At 51.2% G+C, this 25,215-nt stretch overlaps 1 protein-coding gene across 1 annotated transcript in view; it reads right to left on the bottom strand.

Annotated features, from left to right (window-relative positions):
• LOC132833921 (fish-egg lectin-like) overlaps window positions 1-25,005 on the bottom strand; it is a 57,440-nt gene extending 32,435 nt beyond the window's left edge. The window contains exons 1-2 of the mRNA XM_060852584.1: window positions 24,932-25,005; window positions 12,474-12,597 (exon numbers count right to left, since the gene is read on the bottom strand). Of these exons, the coding sequence (XP_060708567.1) occupies window positions 12,474-12,597; window positions 24,932-25,005 (198 nt within the window). The remainder of the gene's footprint in view (window positions 1-12,473; window positions 12,598-24,931) is intronic.
• Between the last annotated feature and the right edge of the window lie 210 nt (window positions 25,006-25,215).

Below are 25,215 nucleotides of genomic sequence, written 5' to 3'. Positions count from 1 at the left end.
ACTTGGAAATATATCGGCCGTTCCTTCCTGGGTCAGAATCCTGGGACTCCCTCCCTCAGGGGCATTGTGGGTCTACCCACAGCACATGGACTGCAGCGGGTCAGGGAGGCAGCTCACCCCCACCTTCTCAAGGGGGGCAACTAGGGACAGGGGCAATAAATACTGGGCCCAGCCAGGGACCCCCATGTCTTGTGAATAAATTAAGTAAAGATTCAGCGTGTGGTGTGGTCTGATCTGCCTCCTTGAGATTGTCAGAACCTTTTGCTTTGTGCTCAGTTTCTGACCCCCGCAACCCCAAACATCCCCCCACTCCCCAAACCGTCAAGCCTTTCTCTCTGTCCTGGATCCTCTGCACGGACAGAGGTGAGGCTGTCAAACTCCCACCCTCAGCTGGGAGCCATCGAGGGCAATTACAGTTGCGCAATGATAAGTAGCTCAAGCCCCTTAAAGGGGAGTGAGTGGGTTGGGAGGGGGCTGGGGAGGGGTGGTGTGGTTCCAAATGAGAAATCGCCGGATGGAGGTCCGGTTGACGGAGGCGATAACGACCCCTGAGCAACACCCCTCCTCCCCTCACACGTCTTCAGGTCTGTCACACTCCCTCCATCGTTTCCTGCTTCCCTTTAAGAGACTTGGTGCCGGCTGTAACAGGCACCGTCCCATCATCTGAGCAGGGGGGGATAGCAGGGGAAGCCATTCAGCCCCTCATTCCTGCAGCAGCACACTTACCCCCCTCCGCTCCGCTCCCTGGGATGTTCTGCTGCAGTCCTCCGACGTTGTGCGTCTGTCTGTCTTCCTGCCCCCTTTTCTGGGTACATATAAACCCCGGGGGGATGGGCAAGAGCGATGGGTTCTGTCCAATCACCGCCCCTCGCCCCCCCGCCCACGCCCACTGTAGCTGCGTCAGGCTGACCTGAGTCAGGATGGCACAGAGAGACACTCTGACCAACGCCGTCACGCCAACACTCTCTGGCGTCAGCAGCAGCTCCCGGCGCTTTAACTTTGTGTCTTGTGGAAGGTTCAGCCCTCAGCAGAAACCGGGCGAGATGGGCACGGTGCCCAGTGACTGCCCGGTCTCATGGCGCGGGAGGGGGCAGGGAGGAGGAGGAAGGGGTCGGGGGAGGTAGCCATGAGGCAGGCGGTTTCAGGAAACACCAGCAGTGACCTTGTTGAGGTGTCTGTGTGTGAGAGAGCGAGAGTGTGTGTGTGAGACAGAGAGAGAGAGTGTGAGAGACAGAGTGTGTGTGAGAGAGTATGTGTGTGCGTGTGTGTGAGTGTGTGTGTTTATTGTGTGTGTGCGAGTGAGTGTGTGTGTGTTTTGTGTGTGTTTGTGTGTGTAAGTGAGTGTGTATCTGTGTGAGCAATGTGTATGTTGTGTGTGTGAGTGAGCGTGTGTGTGTACGTGTGTCTGTGAGTGAGTGTGTGTGTTGTGTGTGTTTGAGCGTGTATGTGCGTGTGTGTAAGTGTGCTGTGTGTGTGTGTGCGAGCATGTGTGTGTGAGTGAGAGTGTTGTGTGTGTGCGTGTGTGTGAGTGAGGTTGTGTGTGAGTGAGGGCGTGTGTGTGTGTGTGTGTCTGTGTGTGTCTGTGTGTGAGTGAGTGTGTATGAGGTTGTGTGTGTGTGAGGGTGTGTGTGTGTGTGAGGTTGTGTGTGTGTGTGTGTGTGTGTGTGTGAGGATGTGTGTGTGTGTGTGAGGTTGTGTGTGTGTGTGAGGGCGTGTGTGTGTGTGTGTGTGAGGGTGTGTGTGTGTGAGTGAGGGTGTGTGTGTGTGTGTGCGTGTGAGAGAGGGTGTGTGTGTGCGTGTGTGTGTGTGTGCGAGGGTGTGTGTGTGTGCGCGAGGGTGTGTGTGCGAGGGTGTGTGTGTGTGTGCGCGAGGGTGTGTGTGTGAGTGTGTGTGTGTGTGTGCAGTGCAGAGTGATGTGAGTGTGTAACAATGTCAGACCTCGGAACTGGCGTTGGAATGTGATGAGCTATTGGAATGTAGCAGGACACACTCCCTCATATCCACGTTCACACTCAAACACTCATATTCAAACTTATGTACCAACAGACACACACTCCCTCACACCCACACCCAGCTCCATACTCTCAACCATTCAGATATACTCACAACAAATGCCCATCTACACTCACTCATTCTCACACAGAGACACACACAGAGGGATATGGGTCCACAGGGAGTACTAGAGATCATTACTGTCCCTCTCCTAGGGACAGTGTAGAGGGACCTTTACTCTGTATCTAACCCCGTGCTGTCCCTGTCCCTGTGTGTGTTTGATGGGGGACAGTGTAGAGGGAGCTTTACTCTGTATCTAACCCCGTGCTGTCCCTGTCCCTGTGTGTGTTTGATGGGGGACAGTGTAGAGGGACCTTTACTCTGTATCTAACCCCGTGCTGTCCCTGTCCCTGGGAGTGTTTGATGGGGGGACAGTGTAGAGATAGCTTTACTCTGTATCTAACCCCGTGCTGTCCCTGTCCCTGGGTGTGTTTGATGGGGGACAGTGTAGAGATAGCTTTACTCTGTATCTAACCCTGTGCTGTCCCTGTCCCTGTGTGTGTTTGATGGGGGACAGTGTAGAGGGACCTTTACTCTGTATCTAACCCCGTGCTGTCCCTGTCCCTGGGAGTGTTTGATGGGGGGACAGTGTAGAGATAGCTTTACTCTGTATCTAACCCCGTGCTGTCCCTGTCCCTGGGTGTGTTTGATGGGGGACAGTGTAGAGATAGCTTTACTCTGTATCTAACCCCGTGCTGTCCCTGTCCCTGTGTGTGTTTGATGGGGGACCATGTAGAGGGAGCTTTACTCTGTTTGCCCAGTTCCCCGTCCGTGTAATAACAGCTGGCTTGATCTCTCAAACTGTTTAATCAGGTCAAACGCCTTGATTTGGTGTCCCTTCCTGAAATGTCTGAGCTCAGGGAGTTTGGGAGGAGTTTGGGGAACAGCAGTGGGGTATGGTGAGGGATGGGTAACTGGGAGGGGGGTGGTTAGTGAAGGCAGTCTTTGGAACTGCCCTGAGATTTTCACAATTCAATCGTCTTACCTCCAACCACACTCCCTCTCACAGTTTCTGGTCGGTCTGGGGTTTGGCGTGTCGAGGTGTAGGGTTTGGAGAAACACTGGAGTTGGGGGGTCTGTTATCAGACCCTTCAGCCCAACCCGTCCATGCTGACCCAGATATCCCAACCCAATCTAGTCCCACCTGCCAGCACCCGGCACATATCCCTCCAAACCCTTCCCTCATATATCCATCCAAATGCCTCTTAAATGTTGTCATTGTACCAGCCTCCACCACATCCTCTGGCAGCTCATTCCATACACGTACCACCCTCTGTGTGAAAATGTTGCCCCTTAGGTCCCTTTTATATCTTTCCCCCTCTCACCCTAAACCTATGCCCTTCAGTTCTGAACTCCCCCAATCCAGGGAAAAGACTTTATCTATTTATCGTATCTATGCCCCTCATGATTTTATAAACCTCTATAAGGTCACCCCTCAGCCTCCGACGCTCCAGGGAAAACAGCCCCAGCCTGTTCAGCCTCTCCCTGTAGCTCAGATCCTCCAACCCTGGCAACAGCCTTGTAAATCTTTTCTGAACCCTTTCAAGTTTCACAACATCTTTCCAATAGGAAGGAGACCAGAATTGCACACAATATTCCAATAGTGGCCCTAACCAATGTCCTGTACAGCCACAACATGACCCCCCAACTCCGGTACTCAATACTCTGACCAATAAAGGAAAGCATACCAAACGCCTTCTTCACTATCCTATCTACCTGCGACTCCACTTTCAAGGAGCTATGAACCTGCACTCCAAGGTCTCTTTGTTCAGCAACACTCCCCAGGGCCTTACCATTAACTATAGAAGTCCTGCTAAGATTTACTTTCCCAAAATGCAGCACCTTGCATTTATCTGAATTAAACTCCATCTGCCATTTCTCAGCCCATTGGCCCATCTGGTCCAGATCCTGTTGTAATCTGAGGTAACCCTCTTCACTGTCCACTACACCTTCAATTTTGGTGTCATCTGCAAACTTACTGACTGTACCTCTTATGCTCACATCCAAATTGTTTATATAAATGATAAAAAGCAGTGAACCCAGCACCTCCATCAGTGGGTGGCACGGTGGCACAGTGGTTAGCACTGCTGCCTCACAGCGCCAGAGACCCAGGTTCACTTCCCGCCTCAGGCGACTGACTGTGTGGAGTTTGCACGTTCTCCCCGTGTCTGCCTGGGTTTCCTCCGGGTGCTCCGGTTTCCTCCCACAGTCCAAAGATGTGCGGGTCAGGTGGATTGGCCAGGCTAAATTGTCCGTAGTGTTAGGTAAGGGGTAAATGTAGGGGTATGAGTGGATGGCGGGTCGGTGTGGACTTGTTGGGCCAAAGGGCCTGTTTCCACATAGTAACTAATCTAATCTTATCCTTTTGTTATCGATGAATTCCTGAGGTAAATATCCTTTTCCAGCCCATGTGAATGGATTGTGTGAAAGGAGCTTTCCCTCGTGACTGTCCTTCCATCCAAGGAGATCTGTGACCCAACTTCCTGTCCCTTGGTCCCTTTACGTCTTTGCTTCAGACAAATGGATTGCCCTCAGACTTGAATCGAAACAACTGGTCCTGTGCCCACTGCTGTTCCTCCAGGAGACGTCCAAGCATCTCCTAACCTTTGTGGGTCAAAGTTCGTTCTAACATCTCTCCTGACCGTTCTGGGCGCGAATTCCCAGACTCTGCTCCCTTGTTCTAGAATCGAGGTGTACAAAACAATGAGAGGAATAGTTAGAGTCAATAGCCAGAGACGTTTCCCCAGGGCAGGATTGACTGGTACGAGAAGCCACAGTTTGAGGGTATTAGGGGGAAGATATAAAGGAGATATCAGAGGTAGGTTCTTTACACAGAGAGTGGAATGTGTTGTCAGCAGGTGGTGATGGAATTAGAGTCATTGGGGACATCTAAGCAACTGCTGGACATGGATAGCAGTGAGTTGAGGGGTGCTTATGTTAAGTCATTATATTTTACATAAGGATTAAATCTCAGCACAACATCGTGAGCCTAAGGGCCTGTTCTATGCCGTAATTTTCTATGTTCTACATCCAATGTAATGTACAATCAGCAGACATAGTTCACTGTGCTCTCGCCTGTCTTGTCCTGCTCAGATCTTGAAGACTTGAAACTCCTAAATTCGAGAGAAAACAGTCCTCCATCTTGTCGACTGACATTGTAACACCTCCAAGGTTTTGTTTGCTATCGAAACACATACAAAAGATGCAGTGAAATATGACGCAGATTAGACATGGAGATAATAGATAACTGTTCAAAAGATACACGTGGGTTTCGTGAGGAATGAAACATTGTGGCTGTTGGACGTTCTTGCTAAATCTGACGTCAGAGATGAGGCCTGTGATTCCCAGTTCGGTCCTCACCCTCCTCCCACTTCAGAAGCGATTTCACTGGCTTACCTGGCGGTCAGAACGAGTGCATGGCCCTCCCCACCAGAAACGCAGGGGTGCGTAAAGCTCCCCACAAGCTGCGACCTTCAACGCACACTCATTCCCCACCCCTCGAACCCAGGAATTTAGTTTGTAACCGACTTGCTCCCGGAAGGGGGAACATATCTCCAACGTTTTGGTCCCACCGGTAGATGGAAAAGGAGGCTTTATGTTTATCTCAGGCATGGGGGTGTCACTGCCTGGCATTTATCGCCCTGTCCCTAGTTGCCCCCCCCCCCATGAGAAGGTGGGGGTGAGCTGCCTCCTTGAACCGCTGCAGTCCATGTGCTGTGGGTAGACCCACAATGTCCCTGAGGGAGGGAATTCCAGGATTCGGACCCAGGAAGGAACGGCCGATATATTTCCAGGTCAGAGGTGCATTTTGAGAGGTTTGCCACATTATAGGGCCAGGATAAATAAAGTAGGAGAAAGTGAGGACTGCAGATCAGAGCTGAAAAATGTGTTGCTGGAAAAGCGCGGCAGGTCAGGCAGCATCCAAGGAGCAGGAGAATCGACGTTCCTGAAGAAGGGCTCATGCCCGAAATGTCGATTCTCCTGCTCCTTGGATGCTGCCTGACCTGCTGCGCTTTTCCAGCAACACATTTTTCAGCCAAGATCAATACAGTTGATTTCAGCTCAAGGCCCAGGGATGTCAGATAAAATGTCAGTTCAGACAAGCGCAGGTTCAGAGTCTTTGAGGAAAAAACAATTCACTGAAGCTGCTGCTCGGAGACGGAGTCCCAAAGGGAAGCAGGAGTCATAGACTTCAAAGCAAAGAGAGACACTTTTTCCAGTGCTGCATCACTGGGTACGGCCAGCAGGGGGTGGTGTCGCTACATGTACCTGCCCAAACCACAAACCCATGTGAAACGAACAGGAGATTCACCAAAATAACAGAATGGAACACTCCCTCAGCACTGACCCTCCGACAGTGCGGCACTCCCTCAGCACTGACCCTCCGACAGTGCGGCACTCCCTCAGCACTGACCCTCCGACAGTGCCCACTCCCTCAGCACTGACCCTCTGACAGTGCGGCACTCCGTCAGCACTGACCCTCCGACAGTGCGGCACTCCCTCAGCACTGACCCTCCGACAGTGCGGCACTCCCTCAGCACTGACCCTCCGACAGTGTGACGCTCCGTCAGCACTGACCCTTCGACAGTGCGGCACTCCCTCAGCACTGACCCTCCGACAGTGCAGCGCTCCCTCAGCACTGACCCTCCGACAGTGCAGCACACCCTCAGCACTGACCCTCCGACAGTGCGGCGCACCGTGTGGTCGTCAACAAAATGAACTTGAACCACATTTCTCTTTAAATCATTTTATTGTTTTATTTATAAGTTGTGCAAAAAGCAAAGCAGCTTTTAACTGGGGACTGCTACCCTGAGAAATGCTTCAGTGGTTCAGTTTATGGACTATCGCAGGCTTTCGGCCTACTGTAGGCCGAACGTCCTGGACTGATAAACTGACCGTAGTGAATGATGAAGCTGTAGTTGCTGGCTGTCTGGTCTGGTGAGTGCTGGTGCTGGCCTTGCCGGGAGAGGGGGTGCCTTTGCACAGGATTAAACCATCAGGCCTCTATCAGGCCTCACCCACCGCCCTCTGGCCTCCCACTGGGCCCTGGCTTGTACTCTCGGCTTCTGTCTCACCACAGGCCCTTAGCCTATCCCACAGGCCTCTGGGCTACCGTAGACTTCTTCCAAAGGCTAATCAGAGCAAAGTTACCTTTTGGGAGGGAATTCCAGGATTCTGACACATCCTTGCTGAAGGAACGGCGATATTTCCAAGTCGGGATGGTGAGGGGAGGGGAACTTGCAGGGGGGTGGTGTCCCCATGTACCTGCTGCCCCTTGTCCTTCCAGATGGAAGTGGCCGTGGGTTTGGAAGGTGCTGCCTGAGGGTCTTTGGTGAGTTTCTGCAGTGGGTCTTGTAGCTGGTACAACACTGCTGTTACTGAGGGGGGGTGGGGGAGGGAGGGAGGGGATGTTTGTGGGTGTGGGGCCAATCCAGCGGGGGCTGCTTTGTCCCTGGACGGTGTCGAGCTTCTCGAGTGTTGTTGGAGCTGCCCCCATCCAGGGGCAAGTGGGGAGTATTCCCTCACCCTCCTGCCTTGGGCCTTGTAGATGGTGGGACAGGCTTTGGGGGGAGTCAGGAGGGGAGTTACTCGCTGCAGGATTCCCAGCCTCTGACCTGCTCCAAGCTGAGATCTGGGCTCTGGGTCATTGAATATCTTCATGGCTGAGACAGAGGGATTTTTACTGAGGAAGGGGAACCCAGGGTCACGGGGAAAGTGGAGATGAGGATGATCAGGTCAGCTATGGTCTCCCTGAAAGTTGCAGTGGACTCGATGGGCTGTATGGCCTTCTCCTGGTGCTCGGTCTAATGGACATACAAATGCAGAAGGTGTTGTCCCTGTTTGACCGTCCTGTCTGATCCTGAAGGGATGGGCATGAGAAATAAAAATCTTAAGAAGGTTAGTCAGTTTTGAGAAGATTTGTAGCTCAGTTTGAGGGTCTGGATGTAGGTTTGCTCGCTGAGCTGGAAGGTTCGTTTTCAGACGTTTCGTCACCATACTCGGTAACATCATCAGTGAGCCTCTGGACGAAGCACTGCTGGTGTAGCCCGCCTTCTATTTATATATTTAGGTTTCCTTGGGTCGGTGATGTCATTTTCTGTGGTGACGTCATTTCCTCATGGTGATGTCATTTCCTGTTCTTTTTCTCAGAGGGTGGCAAATGGAATCCAAGTCGATGTGTTTGTTGATGGCGTTTCAGGCCTTTAGGAATTCCCGTGCGTGTCCCTGTTTAGCCTGTCCCAGGATGGATGTGTTGTCCCAGTCGAGGTGGGGACCTCCTTTGTCTGTGTGGAATGATACTAGAGATAGTTGGTCTTTTAGTAGCGAGTTGGTGTTCGTGTCTCCTGGTGGCTAGTTTCCTGCCCGATGTCATATTTGTTCCTGTCCCAGGCGGGCATTTTGTAAATGACATCCGTTTTGTTGTTTGCTTATATTTTTGTTTAAGATTCCCTACAGCGTGGAAACCGGCCCTTTGGCCCAACACCGACCGTCCGAAAAGCAACCCACCCAGATCCATTCCCCTACATTTACCCCTGACTAATGCTCGTAACACTACGGGCAATTTAGCATGGCCATTTCACCCCGACCTGCACATCTTTGGACTGTGGGAGGAAACCGGAGCACCCGGGATCTTTTAGGTCAAAAACTAGCCACCAGGAGACACTAGCCCCAAAACGACAGGACCCTCTCTCACAGACGGAGGAGGAAGGACGCCACTTCGACTGGGACGACACATCCATCCTAGGACAAGCCAAACAGAGACATGCACGAGAATTCCTCGACGGCTGGCATTCCACCCGGAACTCGACCACATCGAGTTGGATCCCGGAAGTGAACCGGAAACGACATCACCCACCCTAACAGACGTCCGTAACCACCGGAGCCTCACTGATGACGTTACCGAGTGCGGTGAGGAGATGTCCAACTCAGCGAGCAAACTTACAGCAACCTCAACACGGTACGATTTCAATGGGGAGGGGGCGGGGTTGAAGAGTGGCTGAAGGTAGGCGTGCAGGGGCAGCGGGCGCTACAGTAGGGAAATGGTTTGTTGGCCTTCACTGTGAGAGGTTTCGAGTCCAGGAGCAGGGATGTGTTGTTGCAGTTATACAGGGCCTTGGGGAGGCCCCACCGAGAGTATTGTGGGCAGCTCTGGACTCCTTTTCTGAGGAAGGATACCCTTGCTCCCAAGGGAGTGCAGCGAGGGTTTACCCAGGATGGTTCCAGCGATGGGGGACTGACGCACGGGGAGAGACTGACCAGGTTAGGATTGTTTTCACTGGAGTTCAGACGGGTGAGGGGGAGGAGGGGGTCTCATAGAGGCTTCTAAAATGTTAACAGGATGGGACAGGGTCGATGCAGGGAGGAGGGTCCCGATGGTGGGACAGGGTCGATGCAGGGAGGAGGTTCCCGATGGTGGGACAGGGTCGATGCAGGGAGGAGGGTCCCAATGGTGGGACAGGGTAGATGCAGGGAGGAGGGTCCCGATGGTGGGACAGGGTCGATGCAGGGAGGAGGTTCCCGATGGTGGGACAGGGCAGATGCAGGGAGGAGGTTCCCGATGGTGGGACAGGGTAGATGCAGGGAGGAGGGTCCCGATGGTGGGACAGGGTAGATGCAGGGAGGAGGTTCCCGATGGTGGGACAGGGTCGATGCAGGGAGGAGGTTCCCGATGGTGGGACAGGGCAGATGCAGGGAGGAGGTTCCCGATGGTGGGACAGGGCAGATGCAGGGAGGAGGTTCCCGATGGTGGGTGGGTACAGATCCGGGAGGGAGGGGTCACACTCTGAGGATTCGGGGTGGGCCATTTAGGACAGAGATGAGGAGACATTTCCTCACCCAGAGAGTGGGGAGCCTGTGGGAGTCATTCCCACGGGAAGGAGCTGATCAAAACAGTGAATATGTTCAAGAGGCGACTAGATACAGCACGTGGGGGCGAATGGGGTCAAAGGTTACAGGGAGAAAGCAGGATGTTGGGTTGGACGGTCAGCCATGATGGTGCTGGATGGGGGAGCAGGGCCGAATGGCCTCCTCTTGCTCTGATCCTCTCTGTTTCCCTGTTTCTAACAGCTGAAGGACAGAGGGAACTGCAGTCGAATCCCGGCATAGTGTTATGGAACTGGGACTGAGCCGAGGCGCTGAGTCCGAGTGGGTTTCTTTCAGAAGGAGCTGGCGGATGGGCCGAACAGCCTCCTCTTCATTGGTTTCCCTCCCCTCCCCTCACGAAGGGTCTGGGCAAATGCCAGTGAGTGTTAAAGGTCAGGAAGGGAGGTGGGGTGGCTGGGCGGAGTCGGGTTAAGGGGCCCAGAGAATGGCAAAGCCTCAGGCCTAGTGATGAGAAGGCCGAATGGCCTCATCCTGTTCCTAGCCTGCTCCTTTTTAGTGCGTCCACCCCCACATCAACGCCTCCCCCACCCTCTCCTCGACATTCTCAGATGGGAGCCAGCTGGGATCTCAGGGGAATACCAGACATTACTGTCACTGCACAAACTTCTGTTATCATGTGACAGGCGCCAGTTCAAGGCTGTCCCACAGTTAATACAAAGTGCAATGAAGCTTTATATTCTAAAGCTTCGAAATTGAGCGTAGCCCTCATCAGGATCCTTCGCAAGAATGCCAATTTGAGGGCGGGGATGCTGCCCGGGAGGACAGTGCTGACGGGTCGGTGGGCGGAGTCTCACTGTGCCTGTCAGTGCTGATTGGCAGTTCGTCTCCAGGGCCCCCTTGGTTCGGGTTTGAAAGTCGGTTCCGACTCTGAGCAGCCAAACCCCACCCAACGGCCGGCAGTGAACTGTCAATCAGCGCCAACGGGGTCCGGTCCCCACGGCCGCCCCGCCCAGATTTCCCTCACCCTCCCCGACCAATCAGCAGTCTCCTCTCTGGGCATGTAAAAAGTCAGCATTGCCCCGGAATATTGGCATTCTTGTGAAGGGTCCTGATGACAGCCAGCTGACAGTAAACAAAAGTCACATTTAAATAATAGTATTTATAAAAAAAAACAAAAAAAGGGGTTGGAATCATCCAACGAGGCAAAAAAAATGCCTTGCAGTGTATTTGAGAGGTAGTGACTGTTCAGGAATATGAACGGAGATAGTGTCTGTACTGACTCCATTTCTGAAGGTCCTCCCAGTCTAGTGGAGCTGGATTTCCTGATTCCTGGCAGGGGGAGTGTATCTGAGGAGAGAAGGTTCCTCTGTCAGAGTGCAGTGGATTACCCGGCTTCCCTGCGCTAACCCCCCCAGTGAGCGATTCAAACCAGAGAGATTTCAGCATATCCCAGAGAGGCGTAGTCATCCACACTCCTCACTGAATTCAAAAACTCACCTCGTCTCAGGAAGGGAGTCTCCGTTCACAGGAGACCTCCTCCTCCCATCGCGCCTCTCCCACTGTCTCACCTTCCTTCCCTGGTCTGCTCTCCGAGTGAGGACTGCAGATGCTGGTAGACCGGAGTCTAGATTAGAGTGGTGCTGGAAAAGCGCAGCAGGTCAGGCAGTGTTCGATTCCTGCCCCTCAGCTGCTGCCTGACCTGCTGTGCTTTTCCAGCACCACTCTAATCTCGACTCTGGTCTCCAAGTGGCTCCAGCCCCCATTTAATGTTCACACTTGGGCTCACAACTCATAGGGACACACACACACACACACACACACACACAGATACACATACACTGACACACACACACACACAGACACATACACAGACGCACGTACACACACAGACATACACACAGATACACAAACACAGACACAGACAGACACATACACTGACACACATACAGACACACACAGACACACACACAGACACACACATAGACATCCACACACATCCACACACACAAACACATACACAGACACATACACTGACACACACAGACACACAGACACACATGCACTGACACACATCCACACACACAGACACACACACAGACACACACATCCACACACACACACACAGACACACACAGACACACACACATACGCTGACACACAGCCACACACACAGACACAGACACATACACTGACACACACACACACAGACACACACAGACACACACACATACGCTGACACACAGCCACACACACAGACACACACACAGACACACACACTGACACACACACAGACACACACTGACACACACACATACGCTGACACACAGACACACACAGACACAGACACATACACTGACACACACACACACACAGACACACACACTGACACACACACACACACAGACACACACACATACGCTGACACACAGCCACACACAGACACAGACACATACACTGACACACACACACACACACACACACACACAGACACACACACAGACACACACACACACACACATACGCTGACACACAGCCACATATACAGACTGGAGTGACTGGAAAAAGACTGGAAGCTGGCATTCCGAACAGCCCCTCACCCCTTCCAGGTCCTCCTCGATGAGTTGAGACACGGCCTCGACCAAAGCCTTGACGCTATTCCCGCAGAGTTTTCCGGAAAAGTAGCGGGCTCGGGCCTTCAGCAGGTAGCTCACAACCTGCGGCCTGTGAGGGGGAGAGAAAAAAAAGGGAGGTCAGCCAGGCCATTCGGCCCCTCTGGTCTGCAACCCCCAACCCTGTCCCACAATGCAACTGCCGAGTACCCACAATGCCCTTGCTCCAGCACCGTCTCCCCTCCCCCCACAATCGATGCTCAGACCTCCTCCCCGCCACTTAAAGCCACCCTCTCCTATTTTCCACTCTCTCTCCCCACCCCCCCCCATCCCAACCCCTCCCCTCACTCTCCCCGTCCCCCCCTCCCCTCAGCATACATTTATCACGGAGTGTTGCATGTTGGGAAGACAGACGGGATTCGAACCGGGGTCCCCAGAACGTTCGCTGGGCTAACGGTCCAGTGGCAATACCACGGGGTCATCGCCTGTCCCTCAATACAGTGAAAGGTATTGTTTTGCATGTGAACGAGGCAAACCCTACAACTGCAAATGGTTCGGGGTGGTAGAACAGACGCAGATTAGAGCGTTACCGGTCCAGAGAATGTGCAGTTCCGGTCTCCTCACTTGCGAAAGGATGGACAGGCACTGGAGGGAGTGAACAGGAGGTTCACTGGTGCTGCTCCCAGAGCTGAGGGGGTTGGCTGATGGGGAGAGACCGGAATAGACTGGGATTACAATCATTGGAATTCAGCAAAATGAAGGGGGGAATCTTACACAAACATATCACATTATGAAGGGAGCAGATAAGATAGAAGGATGTTTCCACTGGTGGGTGAAACCAGGAGTGGGAAAAGATCTGCCGACCCACGCTAGGCCCAGAGAAGCAAAATTGGCCAAAGGTACCAAAAATTACCCAGAATGCCCAAGCAGGCCCACAACCCGAACCAGACAGCCTATGCCTACAAGGGGGTACACTTCAAGGTCCCAGTGACAGAGCGCCACAGCTATCCCAAAGCCCCAAGGGGCAGTTTCATAACCCGACAATCCACAAAGAGCAGGTCGGACAGACAGACACCAGCAAGGACACGCCCTGGGAACGGGGGAAGCGCCTCACCACTTCAGAGGAGACATTAACACCTACCCGTGAAGAGTTACAAATCACACAACACCAGGTTATAGTCCGACAGGTTTAATTGGAAGCACACTAGCTTTCGGAGCGACGCTTCTTCATCACACACAGAAGTCATAGCAAAACTTTACAGTGTGATGTAACTGATATTATACACTGAAAATTACCTTGTTTGTCTGTTTCATCTGTTCGAATACCATGATAGTTTCACTTCGTTCATGAGTAAATCACAAAACCTTTTACTTAAAGTTGCATTCTCGGGTTAGCTGTTAACAATGGTGAGAGCTAGACAATATGTTGAGGGTGAAAACAATGACTGCAGATGCTGGAAACCAGATTCTGGATTAGTGGTGCTGGAAGAGCACAGCAGTTCAGGCAGCATCCAAGGAGCAGCGAAATCGACGTTTCGGGCAAAAGCCCTTCATCAGGAATAAAGGCAGAGAGCCTGAAGGGTGGAGAGATAAGCTAGAGGGGGGTGGGGGTGGGGAGAGAGTAGCATAGAGTACAATTGGTGAGTGGGGGAGGGGGTGAAGGTGATAGGTCAGGGAGGAGAGGGTGGAGTGGATAGGTGGAAAAGGAGCTAGGCAGGTCGGACAAGTCCGGACAAGTCATGGGGACAGTGCTGAGCTGGAAGTTTGGAACTAGGGTGAGGTGGGGGAAGGGGAAATGAGGAAACTGTTGAAGTCCACATTGATGCCCTGGGGTTGCAGTGTTCCGAGGCAGAAGATGAGGCGTTCTTCCTCCTGGCGTCTGGTGGTGAGGGAGGGGCAGTGAAGGAGGGCCAGGACCTCCATGTCCTCGGCAGAGTGGGAGGGGGAGTTGAAATGTTGGGCCATGGGGCAGTGTGGTTGATTGGTGCGGGTGTCCCGGAGATGTTCCCTAAAGTGCTCTGCTAGGAGGCGCCCAGTCTCCCCAATGTCGAGGAGACCGCATCGGGAGCAACGGATACAATAAATGATATTGGTGGATGTTCAGGTAAAACTTTGATGGATGTGGAAGGCTCCTTTAGGGCCTTGGATAGAGGTGAGGGAGGAGGTGTGGGCACAGGTTTTACAGTTCCTGCGGTGGCAGGGGTAAGTGCCAGGATGGGAGGGTGGGTTGTGGGGGGGCGTGGACCTGACCAGGTAGTCACGGAGGGTACGGTCTTTGTGGAAGGCGGAAAGGGGTGGGGAAATATCTCCCTGGTGGTGGGATATTTTTGGAGGTGGTGGAAATGTCGGTGAACGATTTGGTTTATGCGAAGGTTGGTAGGGTGGAAGGTGAGCACCAGGGGCGTTCTGTCCTTGTTTTGGTTGGAGGGGTGGGGTCTGAGGGCGGAGGTGCGGGATGTGGACGAGGTGCGTTGGAGGGCATCTTTAACCACGTGGTAAGGGAAATTGTGGTCTCTAAAGAAGGAGGCCATCTGTTGTGTTCTGTGGTGGAACTGATCCTCCTGGGAGCAGATACGGCGGTAGCGGAGGAATTGGGAATACGGGATGGCATTTTTGCAGGAGGTAGGGTGGGAAGAGGTGTAATCCAGGTAGCTGTGGGAGTCGGTGGGTTTGTAAAAAATGTCAGTGTCAAGTCGGTCGTCATTAATGGAGATGGAGAGGCCCAGGAAGGGGAGGGAGGTGTCAGAGATGGTCCAGGTAAATTTAAGGTCAGGGTGGAATGTGTTGGTGAAGTTGATGAATTGTTCAACCTCCTCGCGGGAGCACGAGGTGGCGCCAATGCAGTCATCAATGTAGCGGAGGAAGAGGTGGGGAGTGGTGCTGGTGTAATTACGGAAGATGGACTGTTCTACGTAGCCAACAAAGAGACAGGCAGAGCTGGGGCCCGTACGGGTGCCCACGGCTACACCTTTGGTCTGGAGGAAGTGGGAGGATTCAAAGGAGAATTTGTTCAGGGTGAGGACCAGTTCGGCCAAACGAATGTTGAAGGTGTTAGCCCCCTGTGTTCTCTGTCTATGACCTGGTGTTTAGATTGATTCTAATTTAATAAGTGAGATAACAGAGTTTTACATAAATTCCTGCAGTTTTTGAGCAAAGTACAATGTAATCATTAAAAACACAGAAATAGAGAACACACACCGGATCATCAACGCCACACTCACAGGAATCCGATTCACGAGAGAAGAAGAAAAGGACAACTAACTCCTGTTCCTGGACGTGATGGTACAGAGAACACCGAACGGAGAATTCACCACGAAGGTATACAGGAAAGCCACACACACAGACCAAGTCCTGAACTACGAAAGCAACCACCCCAACACACATAAACGAAGTTGCATCAGGACATAATTCAAAAGGGCCACAACACACTGCAGCACACCTGAAATACAAAAAGAGGAAGAAGAACACCTATACAAGGTATTCACCAAAAACGGATACCCGCGCAATTTCATCAACAGATGCCTCAGGGAAAGACAACGGAACGAGGACATGCCACAACCCAAAGGACTGGCCACACTCCCATACATCAGGAGCATTTCCGAACTGACAGCCAGACTGCTGCGACCACTAGGACTCATAACAGCACACAAACCAACAGCCACTCTCAGACAACAACTCACCAGGACAAAGGACCCGATACCCAGCATGAGCAAAACTAATGTAGTGTACAAAATCCCATGCAAGGACTGCACAAAACACTACATAGGACAAACAGGAAGACAGCTAACAACCCGCATCCATGAACACCAACTAGCCACGAAATGACATGACCAGCTATCCTTAGTAGCCATACACTCAGATGACATGCAACATGAATTCGATTGGGACAACACCACTATTATAGCACAGGCCAAACAGAGAACAGCCAGGGAATTCCTAGAGGCATGGCACTCATCCACTGATTCTGTCAACAAACATATTGACCTGGACCCAATATACCGACCACTGCAACAGACAGCAACTGTCAACCGGAAGCGGCAGAGACAAACCACTATAAATGCCGGAGGAAAGATCACAGAAGCGCTTCACTGGAGGCTCTCAAGCACTGAGGATGTCACCTAGACAGGGGATGAAATGTCTGCAACACAATTCCCAGCTCGGCGAACAGGACCACAACAACGAGCACCTGAGCTACAAATCTTTTCACAAACTTTGAAAGTACAATGTAACTCTGCAAGTACAAATTCATCCCACAAAATATATGTATGTGCATGTGGGTCTTTGTGTCTGTGTGTGTGGCTGTGTGTCTGTGTGAGTGTGAGTGTGAGTGTGTGTGTATATAGGAGTGCCTGTGTGTGTGTGAGTGTGAGTGCCTTTGTGTGTGTCCATGTGTGTGTGCGTGTGTGTGCATGTGTGTATATGCATGTCTGTGTGTGTATGTGTGTATATGTGTGTCCGTGTGTGTGTGTGCCCGCGTGTCTGTGTGTGTATGTGTGTATACGTGTGTCCGTGTGTGTGTGTGTCCGTGTGTGTGTGTGTGTGTATGTGTGTATACGTGTGTCTGGGTGTGTGTATAGGCGTGCGTGTGTGTGTGTGTGTCTCTGTGTGTGTGTAGGAGTGTCTGTGTGTGTATAGGAGTGCATGTGTGTGTGTATAGGAGTACGTGTGTGTTTGTGTGTGTGTGTGCGTGCACGTGTGTGTGTCTGTGTGTGTGTAGGAGTGTCTGTGTGTGTGTGTCTGTGTGTGTGTGCGTGTGTGTGTGTGTGTGTAGTGCAATGGTGGTCACCTGTAATGTGAGATGACCCCAAGGTCCTGGTTGAGGCCCTCCCTATGGGAACCGAACTTAGCTATCAGCCTCTGCTCGGCCACTTTCCTCTGCTGCCTGTCCCAAAGTCCACCTTGGAGGATGGTCACCCGAAGGTCCGAGGCTGAATGTCCTGGACCACTGAAGTGTTCCCCAACTGGGAGGGAACCCTCCTGTCTGTTGATTGTTGTGCGGTGCCCATTCATCCGTTGTCGTAGCCTTTGCTCGGTTTCCCCAATGTACCATGCCTCCGGGCATCCTTGTCTCCAGCGTATAAGATAGACAACGCTGGCTGAGTCACACAAGTACCTGCCACGTACAAGGTGGGAGGTGTCCCCACGTGTAATGGTGGTATCTATGCCCACATTCTGACACATCTTGCAGTGTCCACCGTGACAGGGTGGTATGGAGTTGTCCTGAGAGCCGGGCAGTTTACTATGAACAATGATCTGTTTGAGGTTTGCTGGTTGTTTAAAGGTGAGCGGTGGAGGTGTGGGGAAGGTCTCACCAAACCTCAAACAGATCATTGTTCGTAGCAAACTGCCCGGCTCTCAGGACAACTCCATACAACCCTGTCACGGTGGACGCTGCAAGACGTGTCAGAGTGTGGGCATAGATACCACCATTACACGTGGGAACACCTCCCACCTTGTACATTTTAAAAATTGTCTATCTTATACGCTGGAGACAAGGATGCCCGGAGGCATGGTACATTGGGGAAACCGAGCAGGGGCTACGACAACGGATGAATGGGCACCGCACAACAATCAACAGACAGGAGGGTTCCCTCCCAGTTGGGGAACACTTCAGTGGTCCAAGACATTCAGCCTCGGACCTTCGGGTGACCATCCTCCAAGGTGGACTTCGGGACAGGCAGCAGAGGAAAGTGGCCGAGCAGAGGCTGATAGCTAAGTTCGGTTCCCATAGGGAGGGCCTCAACCGGGACCTTGGGTTCATGTCACACTACAGGTGATCACCATTGCACTACACACACACACACACACACACACAGACACTCCTACACACACACACACACACACACACACACTCCTACACACACACAGACACTCCTACACACACACACACATACAGACACACACACACACACACACACACACGCAATCCTACACACACACAGACACTCCTACACATACACTCTTAAACACACACACGTACTCCTATACACACACACAGACACTCTTACACACAGACACTCCTACACACACACAGATACACACACACACACACACACACAGTCAGACAAAGACCCACATGCACACATGTATTTTATGGGGTGAAATTTACTTGCAGAGTTACATTGCAGTTTGCTCAAAACTGCATGAATTTATGTAAAACTCTGTTATTTCACTTTTTAAATTAGAATCAATCTAAACATCAGGTCATAGACAGAGAACACAGGGGGCTAACACCTTCAACATATTGTCTAGTTATCACCATTGTTACAAAGTTAAAAATCACACAACACCAGGTTATAGTCCAACAGGTTTAATTGGAAGCACACTAGCTTTCGGAGCGACGCTCCTTCATCAGGTGATAGTGGAGGGCTCAATCCTAACACAGAATTTATAGCAAAAATTTGCAGTGTGATGCAAATCAAACAGACAATCGATTTTTCAATGTATAATCTCAGTTACATCACACTGTAAATTTTTGCTATAAATTCTGTGTTAGGATTGAGCCCTCCATTATCACCTGATGAAGGAGCATCGCTCCGAAAGCTAGTGTGCTTCCAATTAAACCTGTTGGACTATAACCTGGTGTTGTGTGATTTTTTAACTCTGTACACCCCAGTCCAACACTGGCATCTCCAAATCAAGTCTCATTGTTAACAGCTAACCTGAGAATGCGACTTGTTAAAAAAAGGTTTTGTGATTTACACATGAAAGAAGTGAAACTATCACTGTATTCTAACAGATGAAAGACTCAACAGACAATCAAGGTATTTTTCAGTGTATAATTTCAGTTACATCATACTGTAAATTTTTGCTATAAATTCTGTGTTAGGATCGAGCCTTCCACTATCACCTGATGAAGGAGCGTCGCTCCGAAAGCTAGTGCTTTCAATTAAACCTGTTGGACTATAACCTGGTGTTGTGTGATTTGTAACTGTACACCCCAGTCCAACACCGGCCTCTCCAAATCATCCCTGTGAGGAGCAATGGAATCATCGATACTCTCAGGAAGTTGAATCGTGGGAAGGAACAGGACTTTCATCCGAGAACTGTTTTCCAATTAGCATCCTTGCGACTAAATTACTCCCATTTCCAGGTACATTATAGTTTCCCTATTTGCTAATCAGCCTTATTGTGCAGGATTATTATAAAAACTGGTCTCATCCTCAGCTTGGGCAAGGGAATCCTGGGCAGACTGTCTGTGCTGTTTCAGCGCAGTCAGTTTCTCATTCCTCGCTATCGCCGCACTGTTTGTTCATTTCACTTCGAGCTGCGATCTATTGGGCAAATATCTCCGACACTGGGACAAGTGGACAGAGCTGAAAATGTGTTGCTGGTTAAAGCACAGCAGGCCAGGCAGCATCCAAGGAATAGGAGGACAGAGCCTCAAGGTTAGAGGGGACAGATTTCGGGCTGAATTGAGAATGAAGTTTGTGGGATATAGGTAAATTAATGTTACTTCTGCAATTATAATTGATTATATAAAAATAAATGAACTCACATCAGTCTGTAATTGTTCCAGCCAGGAGCTGAGTCAACAAGAATGGAAACTAGGTGGAGGAAATGCATAATTGCTTTTTTATATTAGCTGAAAATGTATACAAGAAAGGAACAGGACTGCAAAACAATGGTAGATAATACAGGCACTAGATAAGATGCTGTGAAGAGACGCCTGTATAAACAGTAGGTATAAACTTCAGTTTCCCACTTGGACAGAAACACAGGGACAAACCCCAATTAAAAGGGATCAGTGATAAGATACTGTGAGGGGGCAGCACAGATGGAGGGAGTAGATAATGATAAGGCAAAGGATGGGATGAGGTCAAACGGCCTTGTGAGGCCAGGAATAAGCATTTTGTCACAGACCAGGCCGGATAAGACACGAGATAAACAGGAGTAATGGGTACCGGTCTTAGGGCAGTGGAGGATGTAAACGGTGGGGGGGGGAACAACGAAATAAGAAAAAAATATGTAGGAACCAAATTATATAAATATCGAGTATTTGTTGAATTCGGTGTGTTTTGTCCCTGCCTTGTGGACATCACACCCCCTTGCGAGTGTGAAATAAATGACACGACTGATTCAGATCTTGTCTCGGACTGAGATTATTGATGTGAGAGAGCTTGGTCTCTCACAAATTTCTACACCCAGAGGGTGGTAAATCTGTGGAATTCCCTGCCCAGGGAAGTGGTTGAGGCTTCCTCGTTCGAATATCTTTAAGGCAACAATAGAGGGATTTACGATTAGTAAAGGAATTAAGGGTCTTGGAGCGAGAGCTAGTTACTGGAGCTGAGTCCATGAAAAATTAGCCGTGATGGGCCAAATGGCCTATTCCTGATCCGAGTTCTTATGTTCTTAAAGTAAAGCAGGTTTTATATAGTTAATGGTAGGGCCCCAGGGGAGTATTATCAAACAGAGAGGCCTAGGCATTCAGGTCTCATAGCTCCTTGAAAGTGGAGATGCAGGTAGATAGGATAGTGAAGAAGGTGTTTGGTATGCTTTCCTTTATTGGTCAGAGTATTGAGTACAGGAGTTGGGAGGTCATGTTGCAGCTGTACAGGACATTGGTTAGGCCACTGTTGGAATATTGCGTGCAATTCTGGTCTCCTTCCTATCGGAAAGATGTTGTGAAACTTGAAAGGGTTCAGAAAAGATTTACAAGGATGTTGTCAGGGTTGGAGGATCTGAGCTACAGGGAGAGGCTGAACAGGCTGGGGCTGTTTTCCCTGGAGTGTCGGAGGCTGAGGGGTGACCTTATAGGGGTTTATAAAATCATGAGGGGCATGGATAGGATAAATAGATAAGGTCTTTTCCCTGGGGTGGGGGAGTCCAGAACTAGAGGGCATAGGTTTAGGGTGAGAGGGGAAAGATATAAAAAACCTACGGGTCAAATTTTTCACACACAGGGTGGTACGTGTATGGAATGAGCTGCCAGAGGAAGTGGTGGAGGCTGGTACAATTACAACATTTAAAAGGCATTTGGATGGGAATATGAATAGGAAGGGTTTGGAGGGATATGGGCCGGGTGCTGGCAGGTGGGACTAGATTGGGTTAGGATTTCTGGTCGGCATGGACGGGTTGGGCCAAAGGGTCTGTTTCCCTGCTGTACATCTCCATAACTCTGTGGCTCTAAGTCCCAAGAATTTTTTTCCTTTATTTCGTCACGGGACGAAGGAGTCTCTGGCTGGGCCCAGCATTTATTGCCGCATCTCTAATTGCCCAGAGGGCAGTTATGAGTCAACCACATTGTTGTGGGTCTGGAGTCACGTGTAGGCCCAGACAGGTAAAGATGGCAGTGTCCTTCCCTGAAGGACATTAGTGACCCAGATGGGGATTTCCGACAATCGACAATGGATTCGTGGTCACTGTTAGGCTCTTAATTCCGGACATTTTTATTGAACGTGAACAGGATTTGAACCCAGGTCCCCAGAACGTTCACTGGGTCTCTGGGTTAACAGCCCAGAGGCAATACCACGAGGTCATCGCCTGCCCCTCAATACAGTGAAGAGTATTGTGTTGCATGTGAACCAGTCAAATCCTACCATCCACAAGGGCATCGAGACAGGAGAACAGAACACAGAATAGAGTGTTCCAGCCAGAGGGAAGGTGCAGGGGAAGGTCAACGCCGACAAAAGGCAGGTCTGTTCCTGACTCTGATAACAGCCGGGAAGAGGCTGCTCGGAAATCTTTTGGGATGAGTTTTCAAACTTTTCTTTCTTCTGTTTCATGGAAGAGGGTTTGGGGTGGGAGGGGTCAATGGTTTGGGGTGGGAGGGGACTTTGGTTTGGGGTGGGAGGGGTCAATGGTTTGGGGTGGGAGGGGTCAATGGTTAGGGGTGGGAGGGGTCATTGGTTTGGGGTGGGAGGGGTCAATGGTTTGGGGAGGGAGGGGACTTTGGTTAGGGGTGGGAGGGGTCATTGGTTTGGGGTGGGAGGGGTCAATGGTTTGGGGTGGGAGGGGTCAATGGTTAGGGGTGGGAGGGGTCATTGGTTTGGGGTGGGACGGGTCAATGGTTTGGGGTGGGAGGGGTCAATGGTTTGGGGTGGGAGGGATCCTTGGTTAGGGGTGTGAGGGGTCATTGATTTGGGGTGGGAGGGGACTTTGGTTGGGAGTGGGAGTCCTTGGTTTGGGGTGGGAGGGGGTGTTTGGTTTGGGGTGGGAGGGGGGTGTTTGGTTTGGGGTGGGCCGTGTATTGGTTTGGGGTGGGAGGGGGTGTTTGGTTTGGGGTGGGAGGGGGTATTTGGTTTGTGGTGGGAGGGGTATTTGGTTTGGGGAAGGAGGGGTGTTTGGTTTGGGGTGGGAGGGGGTATTTGGTTTGGGGAAGGAGGGGTGTTTGGTTTGGGGTGGGAGGGGGTCTTTGGCGCTGTTGGCTGCTTTCCCAGGAGTATGGGTGTTGCAGACGGAGTCACTGGGTGGGGGGGCTGGCTGTCTCTGTGCGGTGTTCACGACTCTGTCAGTTCTCATGGTGTTGGGTCGAGGCGTTCCTGTACCGCGGTCTGATGCATCCAGACAGGAATGCATCCGAGAAAAATTGGTGGGAGTCATTGTGGTCGTGCTGAATGTCTGAGAAAGTAGAGGCGTTGCTGTGCGTTCCTGGCTGTCCTGTCAACAATGGATGGATCCGGATAGAATCATCGGCTCCGATAGCACGGAAACAGACCCTTCGGCCCAACCAGCTCATAATCCCAAGCTATACTAGTCCCACACCTGCCTGCTTTGGCCCGTCTCCTTCCAACCCTTTCCTGTTCGTGTCCTGATCCAAGTGTCTTTTAAATGGTGTAACTGTCCCCACCCCCACTTCCTCAGGAAGGTCATACCACACATGAACCACCCTCTGGGTAAAAAAATTGCCCCCCTGTGTCTTTGTTAAGTCTCTCTCCTCTCGCATTAAAACTGTGGCCCTGATCTTGAAATCCCTCCCTCTAGAGAAAAGACACCCACTGACAACTCTAACTATACCTCTCATGATTTTATAAACCTCGAACAGGTCGCCTCTCAACCAGTGAATAAAGTCCCGGCCTATCCCAGCCTCTCGTTGGAACTCAAACCCTCCCTTTCCCGGCAACATCCTGGGAAATCTCTTCAGAACCCTCTCCAGTTTAATCATCTCCTTCCCATAACGGGGCGACCGGGAATTGGCGCAGTATTCCAGAGGAGGCCTCACCAATGTCCTGGACAACCTCAACGTGACGTTCCCAACTCCTACACTCAAAGGGCTGAGCGATGAAGGGAAGGGTGCTCAAATTCTCCTTAACCCCTCCCCCCCTCCTGTCTATATGTGAAGGAAACTTCAAAGGATGACGTCCCTGAGCCCCTCGGTCGCTCTGATCTACAGCGCTACCCTCCCATTCCCTCCCCTTGTCCCAAAATGCAAGGCCTCACATTTATCTAGATTGAACTCCATCTGCCATTTTTCAGCCCCGTGACCCATTTGATCAAGATCCCTTTGTAATTTTTCGATAACCTTCTTCGCTGTCCACTGTGCCACCAATTTTGGTGTCAACTTACCAACCGAGTCTCCCACATCCTCATCCAGATCGCTGGTATAAATGACACATAAAGTGAGCCCAACACTGATCCCTGAGGAAAATGGCGGGTCACGGGCTCTAGGGTCTGAGAAATACCCCTCCCCCGCCACCCTCTGTCTCCTGCTGTGAGACCAGTTTTCTATCCCACCACAAGGAGAAAGTGAGGTCTGCAGACACTGGAGATCAGAGCTGAAAATGTGTTGCTGGAAAAGCGCAGCAGGTCAGGCAGCATCCAAGGAACAAGAGATTCGACGTTTCGGGCATAAGCTCTTCTTCAGGAATGAGGAGAGTGTGCCAAGCAGGCTAAGATAAAAGGTAGGGAGGAGGGACTTGGGGGAGGGGCGATGGAGATGTGATAGGTGGAAGGAGGTCAAGGTGAGGGTGATAGGCCGGAGTGGGGTGGGGGGCGGAGAGGTCAGGAAGAGGATTGCAGGTTAGGAGTTCAAGGGAATCGACTGAGACAAGGTGGGGGGAGGGGAAATGAGGAAACTGGAGAAATCTGAGTTCATCCCTTGTGGTTGGAGGGTTCCCAGGCGGAAGATGAGGCGCTCTTCCTCCAACCGTCGTGTTGTTACGGTCTGGCGATGACGTTTCGGGCATAAGTCCTTTGCCCGAAACGTCGAATCTCCTGCTCCTTGGATGCTGCCTGACCTGCTGCGCTTTTCCAGCAACACATTTTCAGCTCTGATCTCCAGCATCTGCAGTCCTCACGTTCTCCTCGAAGAAAATAATATTTCCTCACCTCTGTTGTTAAACTGTGAGCGTTAAGATGCACGTCCCTGAGTGACTATCCCAGCTTAGTACAAACTCATTGGCTACACAGATCAAACATACAGACAGACCTGAGAGAGACAGTCAAAACAAAAACCGAAAGATAGAGAGATAAGAGACAGAGGCACAGGGAAATTTGAGTAATGTTACCTGCTGATTTTAGGATATCTTACTCGCAGTCTGTCATGAAACCTCTCCAGGACAATTAAATTGTCACTCGCCATATGTTACTGTAGATGAGAATATCAGACCTTTCTGTTAATTATCCAATAATGAACCCATTTCCGAAAATTTTTCACATCAAATTATTTTTTGCACATTTACATTCCCTCTCGGGACATGAGGGTCCCTGCCTGGGCCCAGTATTTATTGCCCCCTGTCCCTAGTTGCCCCCCTTGAGAAGGTGGGGGTGAGCTGCCTCCTTGACCCGCTGC

This window comes from Hemiscyllium ocellatum, chromosome 38, assembly GCF_020745735.1.
Source record: "Hemiscyllium ocellatum isolate sHemOce1 chromosome 38, sHemOce1.pat.X.cur, whole genome shotgun sequence".
NCBI classification, from domain to species: Eukaryota; Metazoa; Chordata; class Chondrichthyes; order Orectolobiformes; family Hemiscylliidae; genus Hemiscyllium; species Hemiscyllium ocellatum.
The sequence above is the reverse complement of the archived record's forward strand: the minus strand, read 5'-3'. Positions and strand labels throughout refer to the sequence as shown.